Raw genomic sequence first — 24,072 nt, forward strand, 5'->3', positions numbered from 1 at the left:
TGTGCTTAATTAGACAGGGCATTTTTAGAATTGTCCGTTTGTGACTTCGCCTTTTATTACCGTAATTGGTTTGAATTGCACACCTTACATGGAACCGGAATTCTGTATAATGATTGTTCATATATACTGCTACTTCCGGTATACATTTCTTCCCTTAAAATCCCAATGAATGACCGGAAATGACGCGGAAGTTCCCTGACCTACTTTAGTTTGATATGTTTACAACTTCTTGCAACCTTGTCGACGCCGATGTAAGCGTTCTAATGACGTAGACGATACAAGCGTTCTAACACGTAGATAAAATTAGCGTCTCATATATGGGAGCTTTATGGCCAGTGAATGTTGAAGCATTATGGGATGTCACTTTGACCTTCACCTCCGTGTAATAGCGGAAACCTTATGGCCGGAAAACTGACCACTAAGTAGGCGGATTACCAGCAATCCATTACGCAAGAAATGATTACCACAATTAGAGAACTGACCAGTATATATCGTTAATGAAAAACGTAAAATATTCTAATTGTCATGATAGGGATCTTACACCCTCACAATAGTCAATGGCATTCACGTAACAAATAAACCGCATATTAGAAAACTCAAGCTGCTGTGCTTCTCCGAATCATGTCCACCGATTCGTGTATCCTCTTATTGAGCAATTGGTGATCGATATTGTATGTTAGTGGTTCGCCCCTCTTTCACGTGCGCACGAGCTGCTGGCCATTGCTATAGGACATTATGGCACACCTTGACCTTCATTCATCTATTACTATGTCAGTTATGTAAAGGTAATGGCGATACTGTTCTTTCATCTGTATGTGATTAGGTTTCAGGTTTATTTTATCAGACCATAAATGCCAAACATGCATTTTTATGTTAGCCTGTCATGACACCCGTATTGATTGACAGCGGCTTGTTTTGTAGCACTGATGAGGGGGACGACAACGACAAGGTCGGAAAGGGATGAGGTATGGAGGCGCGACACGGTGGGAAAAGGGAAAAGTGAAATGATTAAAACGCGGAGGGATGAGGTGTGGTGTGTGTGTGGGGGGGGGGGGGGGGGGGGGCGACACAGTTGGAAAAGTGAAATGATGAAAACGCGAAGGTCAGCTGATCCCTTGAATATCTCTGATTGATTTACTTAATTCAAAACTAGTATATTCAACTAGAATCTTTTTATTCAAATGTATAATTACACAGTTTGTTATATCTAACATATGAAAGCTTTGCTTGGATGCAGGGGCATTCAGTCTGAATCTAGCACACTAAGATGGATGGCTACAGAAGGAGGAGTAAGACATTTTATGCCTGAACATCTAGTGCTGCTGGATTTAAGGCTGGATGCCGATCCTGTATCTAAGCAATAGCTATTAACTGAGAACAAAATCTTTTTATAACTCTGTAACATGATCATAATTTGATAAAGGATATACTAGAACCTTATTACCTCCCTTTTCCACTAATTGTTAGTTCTTTTTATAATTACCTCCCTTTGACCATAAAAATCAATATATTCATAAAAAAAAATTCATCTCCATAGATATTTTCATCTCCATTGACTTAATTTATATACATATTTCTTATACTTTTTCACTTTCAGTTGTTTAGTTTAATTCTACTATTGTTCTGTTTGTATTGGGGAAGACTTATATAGACCAAGCCTGCTGTCTAACCCATTTGTATAAATGTTATACAATAAAATATGTTGAAATGAAATAAAACGCGAAGGGATGAGGAAGAAGGCGACAAGGTGGGAAAAAAATGAGGAGGAGGAGGAGGAGGAGGAGATATAAGCGATATTCGTGCTCTTCCGTTCTTTTCTCCATATAACGGAAACTAAAATATATCTTTTCTTGATTATATACAGGCATCATATCTCCAGAGATTGTGCAAAAGCAGACATAGATGAATAGAACTTTTTAAAAGTAAGTTTGTAATGAAAGATACAAAACAGAGAAACGTTAGTGCAGTGGAAAATCTCCCTGTTATTATACAATTATTGACTGGGGTTGAGGGCAACAGCGATTTCGTTAGCACTCACGATTCTGACTATTACCCGACGCGAAGATCATTTGGCCAATTCCAATACGCCTACAACATGGGATGATCTGTGATTTATAATGACAAAAACTTGAACAATTTTTCATTTGAGTGTTTTGTTCTCAATATTCAAGCTGATAAAAGTAAGAGTATAATATAACAAAACAATTAATAACTCGGGTTGGGGGCAATCAGCCCAAGTTAATAATTGTATAATATGGACCGAGGGCTGGAAACTTGTGTCAATTCCCTGTGATTTTCATGTTTCTAATATCTTTTAAACATAGGATATATATAAATTAGATATGGTTCGATAATTCTCAATTCTCATTGGCTAAGACATGGTCATGTGGAGGTTAATATTTTGTCATAATACCGTGTATTCAAAAAAATGATAACACAAAGAATCCTGTGACGATATGTCAACATTGCGTTTATGACGCCATAATTATTGTGACGTCAATATGCACATAATTTCCTGTTATCAAGATAAATATAATGCAATTCCAACACCGTCTTATAAACAAGTTTCATATCTAATATAATAATCAAGGACCTTTGAATCGGTTAACATGGTGTTCTATCAACCTGGTATAATCAAATATTGACTGAAGGTGGAGCCAAAGGTCCATAATTGATAGCTGCATTGAAGTATTAGTCTAAATGCAGAGTATCAACTGCAGGTACAGTTATAGCCATGATAATTCTCAAATATGTCAAGTATTTCCTTTTTTTAGAATTGATCAGTGTTGAATCGGATACATTTCATGCACCTTACACCAAAACATCTTTGCCCAGAATATTTTTTTTTTTTTTTTATTTCGACATGTAGATATTATGAATAAAGACATTTTAACTCAGACAGAAAAGTACATTACGGTATTTTCTCTCAGCTAAACAATATAAGCCTCGGCGTAGACGAAGTAAGTGAAGATGTGACGTAATATCACACGAGTCCCTTCGTGGGGGTTTAAAACCCTACGTCATGACATTAAGGATTGTGTGTTGAGACGGGATACCTTAAACGCAAAAAAAAAAATCGCCATTACGGGTGGCGGTATTGTCCCTGTATAATCTCAACACCTGTAATTGAGTTTAAACCCAACAACTAGTCCGTAATCGTATCAGCGCGAATTAACAGAAAGCTACTGATAACGTAATGTTAAATAATTCTTTCCAATATCACACATTTCTAGATAGGTATCATGCTATTTTGTGACGTCATACAGGTAAGTAAACAACTTGTTATTGGTGAAATCGGTCTAGAAAGTTCATGCAATATCGAATTAGCTGAAGTTACACACAGGTAAATTACATTGCTGGTGATGTTAGTGTTATTCTAATTATCATGTGTTTGGTTAATTAGTAATCAGAAATATATTCGACTTAATTGTTCCAATGACTTATCCATCTAGTGTATTTGCTACAACAAAGTTAACAACGAATGCTTACAAATTCAGTTTGTAACAGTTGAACAGCATTGAAGCAGATTGGTAGAAAGGGAGGCGACTCCGATCAGAATTTGATAAAAATGGCGGGCGCTTGTAGCATTTTCCGAGAAAGTACATGAATGTTCGTGCGATTCTCTTTAGGGTTCTATGAGTCTCCTTTGGTAGTGCAAATAATATGAACAAACTAGCTATATGGTGTCTGTTAATATTGTCGATTAAAGGCACGAGAGTGAAGGTTTTGTGTCCAGAAAGCTTCAAAAACGTCTTTGTTAAACAGACACACACATTTACCATATACACTGGTCAGTCATGTTCGCACGTGCAAAACCTGACCTTCTAGAAATATTTTGACCAGTTGCAGGTTACGAAGTAAATATGAAACCATACTCAATAGAATGCCATGTAATTAAAATGCATCTATAAAATAATATAAAAAATGATATACACGTATATATTGATACACGTACAGAAAAAAATGTATATGAATTAATATACATATATAATAGATATACATGTATAAATCAATATACATGTATGTATAATGATCATACATTTCAATATTTTGATCTGGTAGGATATTTAATTCAGGATTCAAAAATGTTGGAAATGTATTTAACTCCGAAAGAAAGGCCTTTGTTTATTAAATTTGGAAAAAAATGAAAAATCATCGAGACTTTGACGAGACTTTGAATGTGTCAATTTTATAGACAAGTTAAATGTTAGTTTGTCTGTGCTCAAATATAAAGTTTACTTCTTGAATTAATACACATTGTACAATGATAACAGTTGAATGTGTTATATGTAAACTAATTACTCGATAGAATATGAATTATATTGAATAATTTAAAGAAATAAACGCGATCACACTCTTGTTTGGATAACAGTACCTTAAAGCGACTTTAACTGTAAAAATCACCGTTGAAAAAAATCTCATCAGCCGTAATATTTTTTAAGAATTTTTTTTTTTAAACTATGAATTTCCCTTAATTACGAAAATTAAAAGTGTCCGCAAACGTGTTTTGTAAACATCTAAATCAGTGTAATGCAATAGGTCCTACAACGACTTGTCACGTGCACTTGTACCCACGTGACTCCCTTCGCCTTTCTCCGTGTAGCAATCTTTACAAGCATCAACCAATGTAAACAGTATTTTGAAACTCATAAACATATATTTATAAAATATTCATCATGGTATAGGCTCGTGAATAGCTACATCTTTAACCCATTTCACTATTCATAAGAAGAACTCGCCGTTTAATGTGTATGAAATCTACAGTTATAGTCGCTTTAATTTATATGAAAACAAACTCGTATCAGTAATCTACAATTTAGCTTACGGTAATACGGTTTCAAATAAATAAACAATTCTAAGCTGCCCTTACTCTAAGCTAACGAGAAAAGTCAGACAAATAAGTGTTTATTTTGAATTATCCACCTGTCAATCTATTTTAAGGAACAAAAGCTTTTGTCGTCACTGAATCGTGTCCGGACGTGTCCGGAGAGATTTGACCACGATGGTCAGTTGACCGTAACCTTGATATCAGGTTGGTCTGTATGACCTTACGCCGATACCACTTACAGTCATAATGCAATGAAGATGAGTTTTACTTCAGGAATTTTATTCAGGAAAAAGGTAAGATTTTAGATATTAATTGATTTAATTGTAAGGACGTTTTATCAGAATGTCTAAAATTATATACATTTCAGATAAATACAAACAGTACGATGACTTTAGTCAGGTAGACGAAACCTACGTAACATTTATCGAAGACGGGAAGATGAAAAACACTTAACTAATTTAGATATTACATTATTCTTTTTCTATTTTTCTCCTTTTTTGTATACATATTTTTTTTCTATTTGGATCATGTTTTAGTAATTGGACTTTTCCAATTTTTCATGTTTCAAACGAAATATTTTGACTGGATTAAATTTGATCATGTTGTAGGCAGGGTTCCATTCACATTAAAGATTACACGTTTTTCAGAACTGGCGGTTTCTAAATGTTTCTAGATCCCTGACATTACATTAAACGATTTAACCTGCCTAACCAAAAGGTGTTTACAGCAATTTAGGCGTGACAAAGTCGCAGATTTAACGGCTGATGTTTCCCGAAACAGAGATATCAACATCATTCCGCAAACCACATATCTACCCTGTTATCAGTGTCATAACATCATTACATATCTACCCTGTTATCAGTGTCATAACACCCATCAATAACTACCTTGTTATCAGTGTCACTACACCCATCAATAACTACCTTGTTATCAGTGTCACTACACCCATCAATAACTACCCTGTTATCAGTGTCATAACATTCATTACATATCTACCATGTTATCAGTGTCATAACACCAATCACATAACTACCCTGTTATCAGTGCCATAATACCAATTATATAACTACCCTGTTATCAGTGTCATAACACCAATCACATAACTACCCTGTTATCAGTGTCATAACACCAATCACATAACTATCCTGTTATCAGTGTTATAACACCCATCATATAACTACCCTGTTATCAGTGTCATAACACCAATCACATAACTACCCTGTTATCAGTGTCATAACACCCATCACATAACTATCCTGTTATCAGTGTTATAACACCCATCATATAACTACCCTGTTATCAGTGTCATAACATCCATTTCATAACTACCCTGTTATCAGTGTCATGACACCAATAACATAACTACCCTGTTATCATTGCCATACCACCCATCACATAACTACCCTGTTATCAGTGTTCTAACACCCATTATATAACTACCCTGTTATCAGTGTCATAACACCCATTATATAACTACCCTGTTATCATTGTCATAACACCCATTATATAACTACCCTGTTATCAGTTTCATAACATCCATTTCATAACTGACCTGTTATCAGTGTCATAACATTCATTTATAACTACCCTGTTATCAGTGTTATAACACCCATACATAACTACCATGTTATCAGTGTCATAACACCCATAAATAACTACCCCGTTATCAGTGTCATAACAACCATCACATAACTACCCTGTTATCAGTGTCACAACACCCATTGCATAAAATACGTAACGGCCTAAATACATCAATTATATAACTACACTAAGTAATAACAACTTGATATCTGAAAGTGGTTTATTTTCTGTGATGGGCTGTGTTGAATGTCTTACTGAGGTCTAAGGTTTCTATGTTCTTGTCGCAATGACAAGGGAGACAACCCTACTGGGTCAGTGTGTCCTCCCCTGTAAGGTAAAGGAGACAATCCCACCACTGGGTCACATTGTTTTCTCCCTGTATGGTAAGGGAGACAACTCCATTCAAAGTAATTTCATAACGTGACGAAATTGCAAATATTTAAAAAAAAAAAAAAAAAAAAAATCATGGATTAAATGACACCACACAGAAAATATGAAACATTTTTCATGTTAGCTTTTACAAATACTTGGTTCAACCGCAAAAAAAAACAAAAATGAAAAATGAAAAATCGCAAATGTAACAGTAAATACGTAAATCTGAGAAATTAAAATCATGTTTTCTTCATCCCTTGTCCATGTAGGCATTGTGACGAGATGTCAATGGCCAATTATGTGGAGAGTCAGAGTAACACCCATGTGATCAGCGTCCGTAACGGCCAATCTCGATTTGTACGCAACTCCAGTTCCTTCTACAGAGGAATGAAGAAAGAACCCGGGAGGAGGATCGTCCGCGAGCGATCAGACAGCGCGAGACCGGAAGATGACTTTGACGAAGATGATTTCAAGTTTAAAAAGTTGACTTTAAGGAAATATAGTAGACTTTTGAAAGCAGCACGCCGTTCATCAGATTGGACGTGGAACGAATTCGATGATTGTTCTGAGGATGATACAGATATAGAAGGTAAAGTAATCCTCCTCCTCCTCCTCCTCCTCCTCCTCCTCCTCCTCCTCCTCGCCGTTGTCGTCGCCACCCTCATCCCCTTCATATCTTCTCCTTATCTTCATCTCCCATCTTTCAAACCGTCGCCGCCTTCTCATTCCTCATCCTCGTCTTCCTCTTCCCAATCATTTCCCTTCCTTTCCATCGTCAGACAGTGTTGCTGTTAATGTTGGTTGGTGGCCGCCTGCGGTATTTTGTAACCTCATTTGCTACCCTGTCCTGGCCTTTCTGGAAATATCCTAGATCTGTTTAAGATATTGAAAGTCAATGTGTTGTAGGGATGTGGTACTGATAATCTGCATATTGACCAGTTATCAGCGAATCTGACGAGCCATTAATACGATTAGCACCAGAACGTTCAACCTTCATTCCAGTAGCATCAGTAATGGTAGCCATTGTCAGTTTTCTTACAGTATATCAATAACTTCATCAACAAGTTCCTTAACATTCAAATTCAATAAAACTTTCTTATCCCCAAATAGCAAGTGTCGGTCACGATCAATAGACTGGTTGAATTTCTATTATTTCAGGAGAAACTTCCAAGAGCTATGACTACAATGCTAAGAACCACTATAAGTGTCTATGCGAGGCCATGGATGCTGTTCCGTCTTCTGCGTTCCTCCGCCAGGTAGACGGCTCTACACTAAATCTGTCCACCAGCTACCTCTCACAACAGGATATCCGGATAATGAGCTTTTTCTTATCGGTAGGTTTTTATGTTATTTTTTACATGAATTTAAGGCTGGTATTTATTCATTTGTTTATTTTTTTTTTATTTTTTTTTTTTTTTGCCTTTCTATTTATTTATTTATTTATTTATTTATTTATTCCCAGAACAACGCTACCATTCTACACTTGGACATATCCGGAAATGATATCGGACTGAAAGGGGCGATCGCTCTGGCCGACGCTATTCGGGAAAACGTTTTCATCGCTGATCTTGTAAGTGTTCATCGCTGGCCTTAAAATCCGCATCACTGATCTAGTTGTTAATCTTTATCACTATACTAGTTAATCTCCATCGCTGATCTTGAAAGTGTTCGTCGCTGGCCTTAAAATCCGCATCACTGATCTAGTTAATCCCCAACACTGATCTAGTTAATCTCCATCACTGATCTAGTTAATTTCCATCACTATACTTGTTAATCTCCAACACTGGTCTAGTTAATCTCCATCACTGATCTAGTTAATCTCCATCACTGATCTAGTTATTCTCCATCACTGATCTAGTTAATCTCCATCACTGATCTAGTTAATCTACATCGCTAATCTAGTTAATCTCCATCATTGATCTAGTTAATCTCCATCACTGATCTAGTTCATCTCCATCATTGATCTAGTTAATCTCCATCGCTATACTAGTTAATCTCCATCACTGATCTAGTTAATCTCCATCACTATACTAGTTAATCTCCATCACTATACTAGTTAATCTCCATCAATGATCTAGTAAATCTCCATCACTGATCTAGTAAATCTCCATCACTGATCTAGTTAATCTCCATCACTGATCTAGTTAATCTCCATCACTATACTAGTTAATCTCCATCACTGATCTAGTTAATCTCCATCAATGATCTAGTTAATCTCCATCAATGATCTTGTTAATCTCCATCACTGATCTAGTTAATCTCCATCACTGATCTAGTTAATCTCCATCACTGATCTAGTTAATCTCCATCACTATACTAGTTAATCTTCATCGCTGATCTAGTTAATCTAAAACACTGATCTAGTTAATCTACATCATTGATCTAGTTAATCTCCATCACTGATTTAGTTAATCTACATCACTATACTAGTTAATCTCCATCACTGATTTAGTTAATCTCCATCATTGATCTAGTTAATCACCATCACTTAACTAGTTAATCTCCATCGCTGATCTAGTTAATCTCCATCACTGATCTAGTTAATCTCCATCACTATACTAGTTAATCTCCATCGCTGATCTAGTTAATCTCCATCACTTTACTAGTTAATCTCCATCACTATACTAGTTAATCACCATCACTGATCTAGTTAATCACCATCACTGATCTAGTTAATCTCCGTCACTGATCTAGTTAATCTCCATCACTGATCTAGTTAAACTCCATCACTGATCTAGTTAATCTCCATCACTGGTCTAGTTAATCTCCATCACTTAACTAGTTAATCTCCATCACTGATCTAGTTAATCTCCATCACTGATCTAGTTAATCTCCATCACTGATCTAGTTAATCTCCATCACTGATTTAGTTAATCTACATCGCTGATCTAGTTAATCTCCGTCACTATACTAGTTAATCTCCATCACTGATCTTGTTAATCTCCATCACTGATCTAGTTAATCTCCATCACTGATCTAGTTAATATCCATCACTGATCTAGTTAATCTCCATCACTGATCTAGTTAATATCCATCACTGATCTAGTTAATCTCCATCACTGGTCTAGTTAATCTCCGTCACTGATCTAGTTAATCTCCATCACTGATCTAGTTAATCTCCATCACTGATCTAGTTAATCTCCATCACTGATCTAGTTAATCTCCATCACTGATCTAGTTAATCTCCATCACTGATCTAGTTCATCTCCATCATTGATCTAGTTAATCTCCTTCACTGATCTAGTTAATCTCCATCACTATACTAGTTAATCTCCATCACTGATCTTGTTAATCTCCATCACTGATCTAGTTAATCTCCATCGCTATACTAGTTAATCTCCATCACTGATCGAGTTAATCTCCATCACTGATCTAGTTCATCTCCATCATTGATCTAGTTAATCTCTATCACTGATCTAGTTCATCTCCATCACTGATCTAGTTAATCTACATCACTATACTAGTTAATCTCCATCACTGATCTAGTTCATCTCCATCATTGATCTAGTTAATCTCCATCACTTTACTAGTTAATCTCCATCACTATACTAGTTAATCTCCATCACTGATCTAGTTAATCTCCATCACTGATCTAGTTAATCTCCATCACTGATCTAGTTGATCTCCATCACTGATCTAGTTAATCTCCATTACTATACTAGTTAATCTCCATCAATGATCTAGTTGATCTCCATCACTGATCTAGTTAATCTCCATCACTATACTAGTTAATCTCCATCACTGATCTAGTTAATCTCCATCACTGATCTAGTTGATCTCCATCACTGATCTAGTTAATCTACATCACTGATCTAGTTCATCTCCGTCACTGATCTAGTTACTCTCCATCGCTATACTAGTTAATCTCCATCACTGATCTAGTTAATCTCCATCACTGATCTAGTTAATCTCCGTCACTGATCTAGTTTATCTCCATCGCTATACTAGTTAATCTACATTACTGATCTAGTTGATCTCCATCACTGATCTAGTTAATCTCCATCACTGATCTAGTTAATCTCTATCACTGATCTTGTTAATCTCCATCACTGATCTAGTTAATCTTCATCAATGATCTAGTTAATCTCCATCACTGATCTAGTTAATCCCCATCACTATACTAATTAATCTCCATCGCTATACTAGTTAATCTCCATCACTGATCTAGTTAATCTTCATCACTGATCTAGTTAATCTCCGTCACTATACTAGTTAATCTCCATCACTGATTTAGGTAATCTCCATCACTGATCTAGTTAATCTCCGTCACTATACTAGTTAATCTCCATCACTGATCTAGTTAATCTCTATCACTGATCTAGTTAATCTCCATCGCCATACTAGTTAATCTCCATCACTGATCTAGGTAATCTCCATCACTGATCTTGTTAATCTCCATCACTGATCTAGTTAATCCCCATCACTATACTAGTTAATCTCCATCACTATACTAGTTAATCTCCATCACTGATCTACTTAATCTCCATCACTTTACTAGTTAATATCCATCACTGATCTAGTTAATCTCCATCACTGATCTAGTTAATCTCCATCACTGATCTAGTTAACCCCCTCACTGAACTAAAATCTCCATCACTATACTAGTTAATCTCCATCACTGATCTAGTTAATCTCCATCACTATACTAGTTAATCTCTATCACTGATCTAGTTAATCTCCATCGCCATACTAGTTAATCTCCATCACTGATCTAGGTAATCTCCATCACTGATCTTGTTAATCTCCATCACTGATCTAGTTAATCCCCATCACTAAACTAGTTAATCTCCATCACTATACTAGTTAATCTCCATCACTGATCTACTTAATCTCCATCACTTTACTAGTTAATATCCATCACTGATCTAGTTAATCCCCATCACTATACTAGTTAATCTCCATCACTGATCTAGGTAATCTCCATCGCTGATCTAGTTAATCTCCATGGCTGATCTTGTTAATCTCCATCACTGATCTAGTTAATCTCCATCACTGATCTAGTTAATCTCCATCACTGATCTAGTTAACCCCCTCACTGAACTAAAATCTCCATCACTATACTAGTTAATCTCCATCACTGATCTAGTTAATCTCCATCACTATACTAGTTAATCTCTTTCACTGATCTAGTTAATCTCCATCGCCATACTAGTTAATCTCCATCACTGATCTAGGTAATCTCCATCACTGATCTAGGTAATCTCCATCACTGATCTACTTAATCTCCATCAGTGATCTAGTTAATCTCTATCACTGATCTAGTTAATCTCCATCGCCATACTAGTTAATCTCCATCACTGATCTAGTTAATCTCCATCGCTGATCTAGTTAATCTCCATCACTTTACTAGTTAATATCCATCACTGATCTAGTTAATCTCCGTCACTATACTAGTTAATCTCCATCACTGATCTAGTTAATCTCCATCACTGATCTAGGTAATCTCCATCGCTGATCTAGTTAATCTCCATCACTTTACTAGTTAATATCCATCACTGATCTAGTTAATCTCCGTCACTATACTAGTTAATCTCCATCACTGATCTAGTTAATCTCCATCACTGATCTAGTTAATCTCCATCACTGATCTAGTTAATCTCCATCGCTGATCTAGTTAATCTCCATCACTGATCTAGTTAATCTCCATCGCTGATCTAGTTAATCTCCATCACTGTTCTAGTTAATCTCCATCACTAATCTAGTTAATCTCCATCAATGATCTAGTTAATCTCTATCACTGATCTAGTTAATCTCCATCAATGATCTAGTTAATCCCCATCACTGATCTAGTTAATCTCCATCACTGATCTAGTTAATCTCCATCACTGATCTAGTTAATCTCCATCGCTGATCTAGTTAATCTCCATCAATGATCTAGTTAATCTCCATCACTGATCTAGTTAATCTCCATCACTGATCTAGTTAATCTCCATCGCTGATCTAGTTAATCTCCATCGCTGATCTAGTTAATCCCCATCACTGATCTAGTTAATCTCCATCAATGATCTAGTTAATCTCCATCGCTGATCTAGTTAATCTCCATCGCTGATCTAGTTAATCTCTATCACTGATCTAGTTAATCTCCATCACTGATCTAGTTAATCTCCATCACTGATCTAGTTAATCTCCATCAATGATCTAGTTAATCTCCATCAATGATCTAGTAAATCTCCATCACTGATCTAGTTAATCTCCATCAATGATCTAGTTAATCTCCATCAATGATCTAGTAAATCTCCATCACTGATCTAGTTAATCTCCATCACTGATCTAGTTAATCTCCATCACTATACTAGTTAATCTCCATCACTATACTAGTTAATCTCCATCACTATACTATTTAATCTCCATCACTGATCTAGTTAATCTCCATCAATGATCTAGTTAATCTCCATCAATGATCTTGTTAATCTCCATCACTGATCTAGTTAATCTCCATGGCTGATCTAGTTAATCTCCATGGCTGATCTAGTTAATCTCCATGGCTGATCTTGTTAATCTCCATCACTGATCTAGTTAATCTCCATCACTGATCTAGTTAATCTCCATCACTGATCTTGTTAATCTCCATCGCTGATCTTGTTAATCTCCATCACTGATCTAGTTAATCTCCATCACTGATCTAGTTAATCTCCACCGCTATACTAGTTAATCTCCATCACTGATCTAGTTAATCTCCATCACTTAACTAGTTAATCTCCATCGCTTACGCAGTTAAACTCCGTCAGCAATATATCTAATCTTCATCACTGATCTAGTTTATCTCCATCACTGATCAAATTAATCTCCATCAACAGCATATTTAATGTCCATCACTTATTTCGTGTATAAGCCATAAGTCTCTTCTCTGATCTTGTAAGTTTCGTCATTGAACGCGTTTGACTTCTTCTATTTTTTCATTACTTTATTTGTTTATTAATGTTTTTAATTCAGCTATTACTTATTTTACAGAATATTTCAAACACAAATATCGATGCCAAAGGTGTCCACGCTTTGGTCAGCGCTCTGCTTCTAAACAGAACGGTCACCAAACTGAATCTATCTGGTACGTAATCAACCACAAAGTTGTTAAGAGTTATCTCCCTTACGTTGCAAAATTTTTATCGGAATAAATCTAGGGAATGTTCTATTACAAACTTCCCCCACTAACTCTCATTGTCTAAGTATAGAGCAGGTCGGTATAATTAATCATATGTCCAGAGAAAAATAATCTTTTTCCAGGTGTGGAAAATGAAGCACAACTTTTAATAACCTGACCGTTTTACACTCACTTTGAAGAGCGTAACACTATCAAACTTCAGGATGTAAACATGAACTTTATTTATTTCAAAACAATTGCAAAATAATTTATATCAGCTTATACATATGTATTCACCACGCTTGTTGGCCCGGGATGAAAGCGCACGGGGGTCTTAATGTGGGAGAAAAACCTGAATATTCAGGGGAAATTCACTTGGTGTGGCAGGTGAACCCATACTTTTAGGTTAAACAACATTTTATTCAAATACACTGACATACAATATGCATGTTACAATACAATAACACATAACAATCCACAGAATTAGAAAAAAATAAAAGCTTATATTAGTTCCTATAGCCCGATACCATTTCACGTCAATCTCCTATAGCTTTCACTTGGAATGGTCAACGACAAATCTGTAAAGGAAGGAGTAATAAAAAAAATACCCTGTCCGTGCCGGGCTTCGAACTAGCGACCTCTCGCTCTCAAGTCAAACATCCCTACTACTTCCGGGAAATTGAACCCGGTCTCGCTTCCTAGCGTTACTACAGTGATACCCAATCACTTTTCGGATGTAAGGAGTAATGGAAAAATACCTTACCCGTGCCGGGCTTCGAACAAGTGACCTTTCGCTCTCAAGGCAAACATGCTTCCACTAGGCTAAAGGGAAATTCCCGTAAATTCCGGGAAATCGAACCCGGTCTCGCCGCCTAGGTGAAAGGCGAGTGCCTTACCACGGTGACACCCAATCACTTTTTTGATATTTATAATATTTCAAATGCTCATCTTAGCGAGTCATTTTGCTTGCTGTTATTCGTTCTAAAAATTAATGGGGCGACGCCTAAGTTTATGCGAATTTTTAAGAGATCCTTGAGATAAAATGTGGAGTGTCAATAACCTTGCGCCGTCTATATACACATAGTATAATTGTTTTTCGGTTACATGTACGTGTGGATGGAATGTGACGGAAAATACTGATTTAATTATCTGAATAATGTCAAGTAATTATTGCTATGCCAATTATACGATTAACAAATTAATACAATCTAAATCTAATTTCTGATTAGGTATTTTCATGATTCATAGACGGTGAAAATATTATGTTGTTTTAGGTAACAAGTTGGATAACGATTTCACAGCAGACCTGACAAAGCTAATCGAGGTAAGGTTGACAATCTTTCTGATATTTTCAGTCATTGACGTGTTCGTCTTCACCGTAAGTCACCTGAAACGAAATGTGACATATTCTAATCGCCATTTATCCATCGTCATGCGTCATGCGCCCGTAAACAATTTACATTTTCGACTACTTCTCAATAACCAAGACTCACAGGGTCATGATATCGGGACAATGATATGCTGGGATGAATGACCTTGACCTGCTTTCAATGTCACTGGGGTCAATTGTGTTTGAATTTTTAAGCGACAGATACTTACTTACCAAGTAACTCAAGGTCATGATATTTGGCCAGTAGCATGCTTTGGTGAAGTGTTATCGAGTTTGTTCAAACGAGTGACCTTGACAAACTTTTAAGGTCACAGTGGTCAAATAAGTTTAAATCTTTAAACGACTTCTCAATAACCAAAAGCCACGGGGTCAAAGTAAAAAAACAAAACATCGTCTATCACTATACATCAGAACTCAGATGACCAACAGGCCCCATGGGCCCTTTTGTTCTCTTTAACCAGTTTTTATTTATTTGATCGGATAGCTGTGACTAATGCTTGTGTCATTTTTATATTGCAGAGGAGCGACTACATATCCGACCTTGACCTTTCTCATAATGAGCTGGACGAGCTGGCGGTCTGCACGCTAGCTCCCGCTATAGGTAATTTGACACCAATTATCGAATATATTTTTAAAAAAACTACTGAAGCACATGGAATCCGGTCAAGTGTATATGTCATACTTAGAGATGTAGGATTTTGGAGTTTAAACTTCCGGTAAGGCTTGGGGGCTTTGACCAGATAAAACCACATGGCACTCGTGTAAAACATTATCGTTACCGACATATCTAGGTCAGTAACCAAAGAGCTGTATACGTACATGAGTGTCTTGATATATTAAGTTAACGTTGTAGAGTTCGTGTGATATAATAAAATAGTTTAATCATATTGATGGTAAGCGAGGGTAGCATTTTTTGGAAACACAGTGGTTTGGTACAATTTCCCAACACCACGGTCGGTATATTTATAATCATCAGAAAGTGAGCTATTCAAAACATCCTGTGTCCGTGGTCCGTGGTCCGTCCGTAAACTCTCATTTTTATCACTTATTTTTTCTTGAGAAGTACTTGCAGGATTTTTCTTCATATGTAGGTTCCCTTGTTGGGTCCTTATAATTTTTAGTCTGATCGTAAAAACAAAATGGTCGACTGGTGGCCATCTTGAATTTTGACAAGTTTGAGTTTTGATACAGAAAGCAAAATTGCTAACAGTTGAAGTTTAGCTTTACCATTTCTAATTCACATAATTTATTTTCTTATATCTTACATATTATAGGTTATCAGATCATCAAACAAATAAAGATCATTCAATTATGAGCAACAAGATCCCTCTTGGATCTCTTGTATAATAAGATACTTGTTATACACTTATAGTTCTGTCAAGTCCCTGTGATTCGAAAGATGATATTTTGGTCATTCAACAAATAAATCATTGGAAACAAATCTACAGACGTAAAAAAAATGATGATCTATAGAAATCTTGAGTTTACAGTACCGAATATATGCATGCAAGATTAACAAGATTTATGATATAAAGCTTAGTCATTATCTTCAAAAATCTTTTCACTTCAGATTTCTTCAATTATGCGAATCTAGCGAGACGTTTTCATCATAAAGGCAAATTAGAATTATAAACCCAGTCACGTATTCCCTATATCTATATGTCTGGTAAACATAGATCTCAAAAACTAAAAATCACATTTGTCTCGCAGGAGTTGTCCTCCCTTACTCTCGCATACAATTTAATAAACGATTCATGTTAGAGTATTGCATATAAGCGATATCAGAGTAAGATTTGCCCCCAAACATGTGATTAACTCGGTAGATGTATTTCAAATGCGAACTCCGCTAAAACAAAACAAAAATGTTCATCAACTAGATGAAAACTATGATAATTACCTGCTCAAAATCGTGAGGAAATGTTATTATCTTGTGGCGGCCATTCAACAAAACAGATATTATTTTTATTTTTGTTGATAAAATCATTTAAATCATTTATTTTATGTAGCCGAAAACGTGACATTAAATAGGCTGAACCTTGGATGGAACCACTTCCGGAGAACAGGATCCACCATTATCGTCAAGGCGATTTGTGTAAGCTGACACCTAGCGAGCAATGACCTCCGTTCATTAACCTCCATTGTACATATGAATAGGTCATTTGCATTACTGTACTTTCGGCCAAATGATCTGTCAAAATGTTAAACTTTGGTATAAAATGTATGTGTTTGCGCCAAGTGTTTGTCCGCTTAACCGATGTCCTCTGTACGTTAGTACTTCCGGTGTAACGGTACCGCACACTCGTTTATGCGGACAAACCGGATCATGATTTCTGTAAGTGTAATATGTCATCAATTTTTATGGAGTTTCATATATTAAAACATAACTTTTTTGTCAAGGTTACACTATCGAGCCGTTGGAAGCGAAATTAAACGAAAACGGGCCAGTTCTGCTTCTTAATTTTGCAAAAGACTTAAATGAATGACCGTTGAGATCTATACTTAAGATTAACTAGATTTCGAAATGTGTAGCTTTGATAAACTTTCTTACACATTTGAACCTTACCCTGACCTTTGACCCCTACAGAACAATGTAGAGCTACAGGAAGTCGACCTGTCGTGGAACGGCCTGGGAGAAGAGGGCTGTCGCGCATTTAAGGAATGTCTTGGTCAAAACCACACCATCCAGTCTTTGGACATCTCCAATAACCGGATCGCCTTCCAATCTCTCGGAGACTTCATTGAGGGTCTGGTCAAAAACGACACCCTGACACATCTTAAGGTAGGGTCACGTGATGTTTTCGCGCCATTTCGTGCAGTATTTGTTATAATTTCTTGATTTATTGTTCAATTTTCTGAACGGAATGCTGTTCAGATAAACTATATGGCATATTAACGGAGGTTGGTTACGTTTATAGCTAATTTCTGAAAGAATACGTATAACGAAATAATTATCTCTACATATTACATGTCGACGTTACCATCCGAGTAACTGTGACAAGGCATTCGGTTCTCCTCGGATGTGATCCGAGATAAACCGGAACACCTCGCCAACCTTGCCCGATTGCATGTTTTTCATCAGCAATAGGAAACACCCATTTTCGTCTGCCAACGTAGCTTCGTATAAAATGACGAGGGGTTCCGATTGTTTCAGAAGATAACCGTAGGTAATTGGCTGAGGTGTTCCGAAAGTTAGCTTAGGTCTAGTCTCATAAAAAAACGGCGATGAGTTCAGATTGCGGAGAGATAGCATGACCTGCATTATAATAACCGGGCACTACACGTATGTTTGTGTCCGGACGATGACCTATGTGACGATCTCGACAACATTGTAATGTTCATTATTTATTCTTTAAATCTTCCAGATGCACGGTAACCCGATAACCACAGAGGGTGCCGAAGGATTGTGTGTCGCTTTGCAACACTGTGAGACCACAGCCATGGTAGAGATCGATATCAAGGTATGTATAGCTTATAAAACATCACTCATAGGTCATATCACTAAAAACAAAACGTGGTTGTGATTCTAGTTTTGTGTCAGATGCCGATTGGTCATCATCCGATCACGTGACTTTCCGTTTAACATCGAATTTCAATCTGCGACAGTGATGAAATGTTCCTTGACGTCGCGCAATTTCAAACAATTATATTTGTCAGACATATTTCGTTCAATTGCGCAAGAGTGCAATGTGATGTTTCTCACTGCATTGGCAGTATTTATGACGTTGTGGCGAATAGAATGGAATAAAATGCGGTTTAAATGACATGGGATGATACCTTTAGAATTCTTTGCTGGTTTTGATACCGAAATGCAATAAAACAGTAATGACACTTTGTTTCTCCCGATATGATGATTTATGGAGCTCAGATAATCAATCTCAGCCTCGTCTTTGTTCTCAAAATCTTGAATCAAAGTCCATAATTGTATATTGTTGAGGTGGAAATGTGGTTATGCGAACCTGAGAAAAATACCTGTATATTAACCGAGATGAACGAACTTGTAATATGAATCTGAGGAATATGATATATACCGAAAAATAATCATTTACAAATATAAATGTGATCCATGGTGAAGTTAGGTCACAAAGTTAATATTAGCATTTTGTTTCTAAAAATAATTATGTTGGGTTAATAGCATCCAAATCCTAACGATAATCCAACCAATTATAAACAAATAAATTACCAAAATACATGTATGACAATTACGATTTACAAGTACATACGAGTGATTCGTTCACATTCGCTGGCAATCTCCCCCAAAGTACATTGCGGTCTTCTCCATACACTGGTTCCTTCCCTTAGTTCTATACTATCCACCAGGGCTGCGCTCCGCTCACAAAGTATAGACTGGATTACCTGCCATAGTTTTTCTACTCTCCACAAGGCTTCGCTTCGAAAATGCAACGTATCCATTAGCGGAGCCGAGAAAAATGGTACTAAGGCAGGTAACACAGTCTATCACAAAAAATAGTGTACGCAAGGGAGGTAAGCGAAAAGGGAACCAGCATATACAGGCCTCAGACCACAATTATACTTCCGGGTCGTTGTACACGAATGTAGTACATATTGAAATTTCAGGACTGTTGCTAAATATTTTTTCCTGACTTAGCTGTTACAGATATGGACATAATTTTAGCACAGATTTACAGTGCAATATTTAATCTAGTGGCAGAATTTTGTTTTGACACCATTTCCATGTTTGTTTTTGAGGCAGGACACGGGGAGTTATAAGGCTTGAGTAGTAATATTTTGTGATTTTCCGGATTTTCCTACAATATAATAGGGTGGTTACACTTAAATATTAATAACTTTGTTAAATGCCGGTCATGGGGTACTTTCCAGCTCACTGTATGTTCAGCTTGAATAGTTCTACACGTGATGTAAAAGCCAGATTTTTTGCAAACTTCTGGAATATTTTAATTTCGATTTTTCTTTGGTAGAACAAAGAGGGAAATTAATTGTGGTCTGAGGCCTGCATCCTCTCCGTAACACTGCAATGCACCCTGGGAGAGATTGGTTTGATTGGTGGTTAGAACGAAAATGATTCAGTTTGTATGATATATGATTACCTCGTGAGAGATACCAGGCTATCAGGTAATTGTTGTTTAGAAACATTCATCCTTATTACATTTTCTTTCACAGGATACACCTGTCGATGAAAAACTTTTCAAAGCCATTAACGATTTGTACGCTGTCCACAATATCAAAATCATCCATCGTGAACCAGTGGGGCATCGGTTTTCGCCTATAAAAGAGCGGGCGGAACAGAGGGATTTTGACCCAGTCATGGTTCTGTTTGAGTACATGAAGCAAGAAAATCTACGTCTTATAGATTTGTTCCGGAATTTGGACCGAGACCAGAACAACGAGATTTCCCGAGAGGAGTTCCGGGAGGGATTCATGGTCGGTCCAGATTTCCTGTCGTGTTATAGATTTAAAATTACATAGATATATACGTTTGAACCTTAAAGCCACATACTCCCGAACGTCCTAAAATTCTAGTTGTACACGTGTATTCATGGCAATCCACGATTCTCATTCACGCTCTCCAAACATTAAAATGACCACTGGCCTAGACGCTTGACCGGGGAGTCCTTGAGACATAAGTGTATAAAAATAACTCGCCGCATTTATATTTATAGCGAGATTTGTCATGGAGCTGAGAACGAGGCTATAACAACGTCACTGAACATAAACTACACACATGGCCGTTGTTTGCCTAATAATGCTTTCATTTAAACATATTAATATAATATTCGCGTAATACCCTGGTAACTGAACAAAATAAACAAACATAGTTTACATTTGAATACTTAATTTTAAAATGTAGCAATATGTATACAACAAAAAATCTATACTGAAATCTTCGATCGGTGAAATTGACAATGTTCAAAAGCTAACCAGCAATCCAATAGACGTCCGGAAAATCGGAAATCGAGTCCATTCCTTTTTCTTCTCTCGTCAAGTTTCAACGAATCATTTCCTTTCCTAAGGAAATACTCTGCTTTTGGTTTAAACAGTATTTTATTTTGTAAACAGCAAAGTTGTACACATAACATGAATGTAAGGATTCGAAAACAAGCCTAAAGCTACTCTGGTTTTGCCGATTCCACACACTTTTGTGTCTTTTATTTTTTGGCATAATCTGTTCCACGCTTGCGGCGTTCCGCAATGTTAATTAAAGATACGAGATGGATTTGGACTGTAAAACCCGCCGTTGCATTGTGGGACTAATTTTCAGGGAAATTTGGTCCGGCAGCCACAGTTATTATTTTTGGGAATTCCCCGTATACTTTCATAAATACACATTTTCTTTCAGTTTCTGATTCACGATAATCAGTTATGTATGCATCAAGTCTGAAAACTGTAAAAAGCTCAAAATGTAAACATTGATATATGTTTCTTCGTGAGTATGTGGCTTTAACGACATTTGGTTAATCAACTAAATATAAATTATAAAGAAAAACATCGTTTAAGCAAATACCTTGGTAAAACTAGGTTATTTTGAAGGTCTCTGAAGCGATTGTTAATATTGTTATGTAAAACAGCGCTTTGTGTAATTACATTTCAATCACAGCCCTCGCTAGGGATCGAACCCGGGACCTCTGGCTTACTAGTATTCAGCTTAACCTATCGAGTTAAAGAGGAGATCTCTGTAGCCGGGCGGTATATTGCGGCTCAAATTTTCCTTGATCAGTTAAGATAGAAAATGCCGGGTCCATTCAATTTTGCCGGATTTTGTAGGGACTAGTTTTAACAGGTTTTTTTTTTCGCTGTTTAACGATTAATCCCTTAGTTTGACACTGAATATACTCTTGTTTTGTTTTGTTTTATTTAGATGATGAACATCAACTTATCGGAGGAAGGCTTAGATCGTCTGTTTGATAAAATGGACAAAAACAAGGACACTAGCGTCGATCTACGGTTAGTCATTTTAAAACATCAAAAACAGGTCTAAAACTTGGTCATAAACATTTCCTGCGAAGCGGCCGTGATAGCTCAGTCGGTTAGAACGCCGGTCACGCCATCTCATATGAAGATCCGATGTGCTCGGTTCGACCATAGGTGCTTAGCACGTTTATAAGTCCAAGACCGACTATAGACAAGAAAGGTCTGGAACTCCTCCGTCCTTCTCATTTCATTCCATTTCTCCTCTCGTGCTTCCCGTGGTCGTTTTCTGCATCGACAGGTATCAGTTTCAAGTCGACGGCCATCTTGCTACTTGCCATTCGTAAACCGTGATTTCATTGGTCGGCTATTGGCAGTGGAAAGATGGCCGTCGACTTGACACTGATACCTGTCGATGCAGAAAACAACCATGGAGAGCACGAAAGGAGAAATGGAATGAAGCGTTAGACAAGTAAATAAGTTTGGTTTGACCTCATATTTGTTAATACCAAACCCTGTAATTGTAGACCGTCACGTTTTCTGTGTAGCGAATAGACATTTTCGTTTGAAAAAATGTTCTCGATCGTGTTCGACTAAAGAAAATTCATCACTTTTCAGAGTTTCGAAGCTGCGTGTGAAAGAAATAGACTTTTTAGGTATGATTTCTTGGTGTCATGTTAAAGGTTACTACATGTATCTTAACTTTTAATTAAGACTATCGCCATTGAAAAGTCTTTTCTGGTAAAATTTTGACGACACTTTGAATGAAATTGACCAATTTTTGCAGGACGAAGGAGTTCCAGACCTTTCTCTATATATTAGTCTATAATCGGTCTTGGACTTATAAACGTGCTGAGCACCTATGGTTCGACATTCCTTACCCGTGTCGGTTTGTGTTTCTCAGGAAGCTGAGAAACGGGCCGGTCTTTCCTGTCATGATTGTGTCATTAAGCAAGACAATGAAACCTAATTGCTCTGGATGGTATGCGACGGGCCGTATGTTGTTCAGTGAAGTAGTCACCAACTACTACAAAGATACCCTGGCTGTTCACGGGGCGATAAACCCGACAAACAAACAAACAAACAAACAAATCCCCTGTTATACAAAATGAGGCCACACGGTGCTTTAGTTACTAATGAATGTGGACATAGATTGCTTCTGTATCAATATCTATACAAATTGAGTTGATTATACTCATTTTATTATAACAGTTATTCTTCGAATATTTAGTGGATTTTCTGTTTGCCTGTCTTGTTGGTTTTGATTCACGTTCGCTTTTTTCTCTGATCTTCTTTTTCCCATTGGGGATGAATTTTTTTAACAGACAGAACTTTTTCTCTATCATCTCTATCATTCAGCGGAAATGATGATGTAAAGAACATCTCATTATCAAACGCTTTCCTTACAGTTCGATAATTAAGAAATCACTGCTAATGAAGATTTTTTGTGGGTTTTTTTTTTTGTGTTTTTTTCTTTGCGAAAACCGCAGAATTTAAATCCTTCGAAAATATCTTATTTTACAGTAAAATGTCTGTTTTTTATTTCTTCAGTGAGATGATCGAATGCAGACGGGAAGTGACTCGACAATATCTGAAGCCTGGAGCTAATTTAATTGAAGAAGAACGATATAAGGAAATGGTTGCCCAAATCAAAATCATGGTGGCAAAAACACGGGGTGGCAACTCAAAAAAGTCTCCGCGAACTATCAAAAAACTCTCCAAAACAGAACAACCATTTCCAGCGAAATAAAATGTATGATGTGATATCGAAGAGAATCTTTGTTTTGTCAGCATAACATGTCATTAATAAATTATTATATATGTATATATAAAGTTTAGTATATAATAACGACGATGTTATCAACAGTGATATAGGACAGGTCGGTGTCCGGATTCGTTGTGTGCGGGTAACAGTTATAAAACTAGGAAATGTCTGTT

At 36.7% G+C, this 24,072-nt stretch overlaps 1 protein-coding gene across 1 annotated transcript; it reads left to right on the plus strand.

The window, feature by feature from the left end:
- Positions 1 to 4,961: 4,961 nt before the first annotated feature.
- Positions 4,962 to 23,900, plus strand: LOC117329760 (leucine-rich repeat-containing protein 74A-like). The gene is made up of 13 exons (XM_033887883.1): positions 4,962 to 5,121; positions 7,051 to 7,370; positions 7,940 to 8,115; positions 8,244 to 8,351; positions 13,733 to 13,826; positions 15,134 to 15,183; positions 15,769 to 15,850; positions 17,256 to 17,341; positions 17,834 to 18,028; positions 18,612 to 18,707; positions 20,389 to 20,649; positions 22,085 to 22,170; positions 23,686 to 23,900. Exons 2-13 carry the CDS (start codon positions 7,064 to 7,066, stop codon positions 23,882 to 23,884), a joined length of 1,740 nt encoding a protein of 579 aa, XP_033743774.1. The 5' UTR covers positions 4,962 to 5,121; positions 7,051 to 7,063; the 3' UTR covers positions 23,885 to 23,900.
- Positions 23,901 to 24,072: the final 172 nt, after the last annotated feature.

The sequence above is a fragment of the Pecten maximus genome, chromosome 6 (assembly GCF_902652985.1).
Source record: "Pecten maximus chromosome 6, xPecMax1.1, whole genome shotgun sequence".
NCBI classification, from domain to species: Eukaryota; Metazoa; Mollusca; class Bivalvia; order Pectinida; family Pectinidae; genus Pecten; species Pecten maximus.

Bases quoted from the DNA above. Each gene is read 5' to 3' on its own strand.
- LOC117329760 (XM_033887883.1), top strand. From the start codon at position 7,064: ATGTCAATGGCCAATTATGTGGAGAGTCAGAGTAACACCCATGTGATC. The intron at 15,851-17,255 runs GTAATTTGACAC...TATTTTATGTAG, and splicing joins CACGCTAGCTCCCGCTATAG to CCGAAAACGTGACATTAAAT. The intron at 22,171-23,685 runs GTTAGTCATTTT...TTATTTCTTCAG, and splicing joins GACACTAGCGTCGATCTACG to TGAGATGATCGAATGCAGAC.